General features: G+C 55.1%; 1 protein-coding gene across 1 annotated transcript in view; it reads left to right on the top strand.

Moving 5' to 3' along the window:
- LOC112123821 (plasma membrane calcium-transporting ATPase 3-like) overlaps positions 1–5729 on the top strand; it is a gene marked incomplete at both ends in the record, with an annotated part of 10145 nt that extends 4416 nt beyond the window's left edge. The window contains 4 exons of the mRNA XM_026662370.1: positions 48–173; positions 4839–4880; positions 5173–5337; positions 5515–5729. Coding sequence (XP_026518155.1) covers positions 48–173; positions 4839–4880; positions 5173–5337; positions 5515–5729 — 548 coding nt within the window. The remainder of the gene's footprint in view (positions 1–47; positions 174–4838; positions 4881–5172; positions 5338–5514) is intronic.
- Positions 5730–5962: the final 233 nt, after the last annotated feature.

Raw genomic sequence — 5962 nt, 5'->3', positions numbered from 1 at the left:
GCCCGAGCACACGTAGCCTCCTGTTCACTCTGCCTCTGCTTTCCCAGGCACCCACGTCATGGAAGGCTCGGGGCGGATGGTCGTCACGGCCGTCGGGGTGAACTCCCAGACTGGGATTATCTTCACCTTGCTGGGAGCCAGTGGGGAGGAAGAGGAGAAGAAGGATAAGAAAGGTGAGGGGCCTTTTTGGTTTCCTGGGGCTCGTTCTTGGTGTCCATTTTCATGTCCTCCTCCTGCGCTGTTTCTACCAGTTCCTGTTTTGCTGTGGTCAAGGTCTCCGCCATGTCATGCCTTGAGCGGGCTCCGTCAGCTCCCGATGGCACCTCGTTGCGTGTGGACTCAATGTTGCTCATGGAGACTCTGTGCCATCGTGTGTTGACATTGAGTCTTCACCATCCCACATTGACTCGATGAGTGTGGTGGGGCCAGCGGCGGCCCATGTTGACTCAAAGCCTTTTTCTTGGGCAGACCCCGTTCCCACAGCTCCAGCCCATGCTGGCTTAGTGTCACACCATTTTGACTCGATGGTGCTGGCCTTAGGCTCACTGGGTTTCATTGTCCGTTCAAGGTGCCACTTCTGGATGCCCTGACAGCAGTTAAATCCACAGTCCTCGCAATAGACTCCAACCCAACTGCAGACTCCACCCTACAACTGCACTAAAGAGCCATCTGCCAAGAAAAGCTCTGCTAGTCTGACTCCCCCCCTTCCACTCCCCACCGTGGCCTCTGAATCCCAAGGATCAGGTGGTGAAGAGCTCTGACACAACACCCGTCCGTATTGACAACCCTCATGTATTGACTCCCCATCAGTTCATATTGACCATCCCAATCCCCGACTGATTCATCCCCATCCTATGTTCACTCCACATAATCAGTGTGGATTTGCACGGCCCCACTGGAATTCTGTACTGACTGGAGGACGTGGTGCACCCAAACTGGGTGGACGCAACGCCATTGGGCACTGACCCAACACCCTCCCTAACCAACTTGTTCTCCATTGGTATTGACCCAGCGCCAATGGACTCATTCTCCATCCATATTGGCCCAGCGCCATTTGGAACGGACTCATTTTCCGTGTGTATTTACCCAACACCATCACCAGACAACACATTCTCCAACCGCACTGACCTGATGTCACCCCTCACAGTCATTGTCCATCTGTATTCATCCAACACAATTGCTGATGGACTCATCCTCCGTCCACACTGACCTTGTTATACCAATAGAATAAAAACCAGCAGGATCTTATTAGGAGGGATAAGGCAAAGATGCCACATTTATTGTAAATATAATGATAAAGCAAAAGATAAAAGTAAACAACGTTGTTTGACTACTTATTTCTATCACTACTTATTCCTTACACACATATATATATATATATACATAGAGAGAGAGAGAGAGATTCATTCACACAATCATTCATTCAAGTTCTGTACAGGTGTTATAGTTATCAGCCTAGAAGTTGCTCATGCCAAGTTACTGGCCAGGTATCTTGGTCATGAGGATGGAGCCGAGTCTGTGTCAGATGCACCTGATGCTCCTGGAGGTTGGCAGCAGAACCAGAGACTCAAAGTCATCAGTCTTTAGAGTCCATTCTTATAGGAATTAATTCCTATGTTAGTCTATGGGAGCTGTTTCATCCTGCTGTTGCTGACTCAATCAGCAGATGGCACATTCCTGTCCAAAGTGGCACATTCCTGGTGGCTCCACATTGTCCAAAGTTTGTGTTTCTCATCCTTCCAGGTGATGGGGTGGATCCCAGTTTACCCTCCGGGGGTTGTCTGGTTATCCACTTGACACATTCTTCGGCCGATGGATACTCCCTTTCTAGGCTGGCACCTTCCTAACCATTCATGTACATCAAGCATTCATCAGCATACATTCCATATCTTAACCATATTTTAATTTACTGTCTCCACCACTTTCGGGGTGTGTGCTAATTCATTTGAGACTCCCGGCCCTTTAATCACAGAGGGTGGGGGTCTGTCCTAGGAGCCGTTGAATGAAGTGAAAGTCACTTAAGGGCTTATAGTGTTTGTTTACATTGTATCCATTACTTCAAGAACAAAGTCAATTAACTTGTTTGTAAGTTTTACATAGTAACAAAGTATCTTTCACAGGATAGATATAATCAATGGTTTCTACAGACAGTAGCTTTCAAGTTTTAACAGAAGACCCAAGAGATTTTTGTACTTGGTGAAACTGTTGGATTTTAAAGTGTGGGGGACAAATTATGAGGGGGTCACTGTCACTTGGGGGAATCACTGTTAGTACCTTCAATATCCCTACAACCTGACGCCGCTTGGAACCGATTCACCCTCCATCTGTACTGACCCAACACCTTCACCAGCCAAGTCATTCCCCTTCTGTATTGACCCCGTACACTTGCTAATGGGCTTGCGCTCAATCCCTATGGACCCAACTGACTCATTCTGCATCGGTGTGGACCCCATGACATCCTCAACCAAGTCATTCTCCGTCTATTGACCCAACATCATCACGGATGGACTCTCTCTGCATCCGTATTGACTGATTGCTAATTGACTCGTCCTCCATCTATATTGACCCATCCCTAACTGACTTCCTCTCCATCCATGCTGACCCAACGCTGATGGACTGATTCTTTCTCCGTACTGAGCCAGTTAGCCACAGCATGGGGTCAGCATGGCTGGAGAATGACCCATCGCCAATCAACTCCTTTCATGTCTGTATTGACCTAACCTCATTCCTAGCCAGCTCATTAGCTATCTTTATGGACCTGATGCTGCCCCATAGGAACTCATTACTCCATATTGCCTCCGCTTCAACAACGGTTGACTTCTTGTTGATCCACAGGGGCCACGCATCCTTGCTAAGTGACTCGCTGTCAACTTGCCTTGACTTGGCATTCTCGGGAGTCAACTCAGCCTTGCCAGTGACCGACGCCCATTCCCTATTGACTGGTCACTAACTATGTCCTATTGACTCCAGTTCATGTCCATGCCGAGTGCCGTCCTATGTTGACTGCCCGGCGTTGACTCCATAGATTCCTCTAGTGACCCGTTGTCCTCCTGGATCATCTCAGCGCAGTTGTATCTAATAAGCCTCCTCTTCATCGGACCCAGTGTTGCCTTCTGTTGGTTGGAGATCGGGGAGGTCACCCCAGGGTTCCAGCCAAGAGAATTCACGTGGAAATGGAACCCTGAGGCCATGGCAGTCAGGGCGTGACTCCAGTTTGACCCTGGAGTAGCTGAGATCGGAATCTGGTCCTGCCCCCATTGCAATCAGGGGTGACTCCAGATTGACCCTGGGGAAGCTAAAATCAGAATCCAGCCCTGCTTCCATTGTAATCTGGCATATTCTGAATTCTGTGTTTTACTTCAGCGCAGTATAATGGTTGGGGTGGGGTGAGGGGCTGGGATCCAGGACTCCTGGGTTCTCTCCTGGCTCTGGGAGGGGAGCGGGGTCTGGGGGATCAGAGCGGGGGGGGGGGGGGAGCCAGGACTCCTGGGTTCTCTCCTGGCTCTGGGAGGGGAGGGGGTCTGGTGGTTACAGTGATATAACATGGCACTCTCCCGTGCCCTCGTTTGGAAGGATGGGGCCCTGCTGAGATAAATACCAGCCTGCAGAAGTTGCAGATGCGTCTCCCTGGCACAGTGTGACGAACTGGGACTGTTCTTACTGTGGTCTGTGAATGCTGACAGGGGAGTGCGGCTAGGATAGTCTGCATCGGGGGATGGGAGACGGACCGAAGGAGAATACCTGAGCATGTAACATGAGAACCCAGGAGGGGGCTGGGGCCAGGTGACACCTTTGCCCGGGAAACTGAACAAAGGCTGAAGGAGAGTCTGGGAAGCTGGTTGGTGAGGTGGCTGGCAGGCAGGGAGGGCTCTGACCTCCGGAGGGGGGCTGAGGTGCCCGAGGACCCCAAGATAGACCTAACTGAGGGGGTCCTGTTGTCTGCGCCTGCAAGACCTGTCTTGGACTGTATTCCTGTCGTCTAAATAAACCTTCTGTTTTACTGGCTGGCTGAGAGTCATGGTGAATCGCAGGAAGCCGGGGGTGCAGGGCCTTGCGTCCCCCATACTCCGTGACACACAGCAACCCTCAGACAATCCCGTAGACGGATGCAATCACACTCAGGTTTCCGGTGCTTTCTGCTGGAAGAGAGCAGCGTTTTAACGAGTATCTGCTGCCCCTGCAGGGCTGGGTTCTGAGCTCAGCTCTCCAGGGGCCAATTCGGAGTCACCCCAGATTGCAATGGGGGCAGGGCTGTGTTCTGAGCTCAGGTCCCCAGGGGCCAATCCGGAGTCACCCCTGATTGCAATGGGGGCAAGACTGGGTTCTGAGCTCAGCTCCCCCAGGGCCAATCCAGAGTCACCCCGATTGCAATGGGGGCCGGGCTGGGTGCTGAGCTCAGTCCCCTGGTGTCAATCCAGAGTCACTCCTGCTTACAGTGGGGGCAGAGCTGGGTCCTGATTTCCGCTTCCGTGGAGTCCCGCCAGAGATTCTGCCCCAGCACAGAGCAGGGACGGACGGACACCCGGAGCAGGGCTCATCCCCTCCAGCAGGGGCGGCAGGGACACCCCCTCCCCTGATACTCCCCAGGGAACCCTCAGTTCTAAGCGGCGCTGGGGGGGACCCTGCTATCTCCCCGAACTCCGAGCTCCAGCACGGCCTGTCCCTCCACACCTGCCCCCCTGCACAGACAGGAGTCCCCTCCCAGCCCTCCCCCAGCGCCGGCTCCCCGCGGGGCGGGCTGGGGGCTGCAGTGTCTCTGTGGCTCCATCATCTGTGTTGTCCTGTCCGTCTGTCTGGCCTCAAGTGTCCTGTCTCTGTCGTCCCTTCTTCTGTTGTAGGGAAGCCCCAGGACGGTGTGGTGGAGAATATTCAGAACAAAGGTAACGGGCCAGGGGGACCCGGGCCCAGCTGGGGTCTCGGGGGAGACGACTTGAATTGGGACACTTTGCACGTTCACGGTCTGGTGGTTAGAGCAGGGGGGCTGGGAGCCAGGACGCCTGGGTTCTCTCCCCAGCTCGGGGAGGGGAGTGGGGGCTGGTGGATTAGAGCAGGGAGGGCCGGGAGCCAGGACTCCTGGGTTCTCGCCCCCGCTCTGGGAGTGGGTATGGTGAATCCCCCTCCTATCCCGCTTTGGTGGGGCATTGACCTGCTTCTCTCCCTGTGTCCGCACAGCCAAGAAGCAGGACGGCGCGGTGGCCATGGAGATGCAGCCGCTGAAGAGCGCCGAGGGCGGCGAGATGGAGGATCGGGAGAAGAAGAAAACCAGCACGCCCAAGAAAGAGAAATCCGTGCTGCAGGGCAAGCTCACCAAACTGGCTGTGCAGATTGGGAAAGCAGGTGTTGATCCCTTCCGTGCTGGGGCACTGGCTCCCTCCCGGCCCAGGGCGGGGACAGGCTGGCTCAGGGGGGCAGGGAATGGGGCCTGGGGCCTGTCCCCTCTAGGGGGAGCCAGCTGTGATCTGGGGCTGGACCCTCCCCCCCCCCCCCAACCCCCCCCCCCCCACCCCCGGGCAGGTCTGGTGATGTCGGCCATCACCGTGATCATCCTGGTACTGTACTTCGTGATCCAGACCTTCGTGTTGGACGGGCGGGTCTGGCTGGCCGAGTGCACCCCCGTCTACGTCCAGTACTTTGTCAAGTTCTTCATCATCGGCGTCACCGTGCTGGTGGTGGCCGTGCCCGAGGGGCTGCCCTTGGCCGTCACCATCTCCCTGGCCTACTCCGTCAAGGTGAGGGGGTGGGGGGCCGTGGCGCGGCCTCGTGGGCCTCTGTCTGTGCACCTGGGACTGCCGGCGTCTCGGGTGGCACCCATGGATGGACTGGTGCCGCAACATTTGCTTGGGTCCATCCATAGATGGGCGCCGCCATGTTGGCTTGTGTCCATCCGTCCGTCCAACCCTCCCTGGGCGCCGCCGTGTTGGCTTGTGTCCATCTGTCCATCCGTCCGTCCAACCCTCCCTGG

Source organism: Terrapene carolina, unplaced genomic scaffold (assembly GCF_002925995.2).
Source record: "Terrapene carolina triunguis isolate 2854851 unplaced genomic scaffold, T_m_triunguis-2.0 Scaffold26598, whole genome shotgun sequence".
Taxonomy (NCBI): Eukaryota; Metazoa; Chordata; order Testudines; family Emydidae; genus Terrapene; species Terrapene triunguis.
Note: the sequence above shows the minus strand (reverse complement) of the source record. Positions and strands in the feature narration are given on the sequence as shown.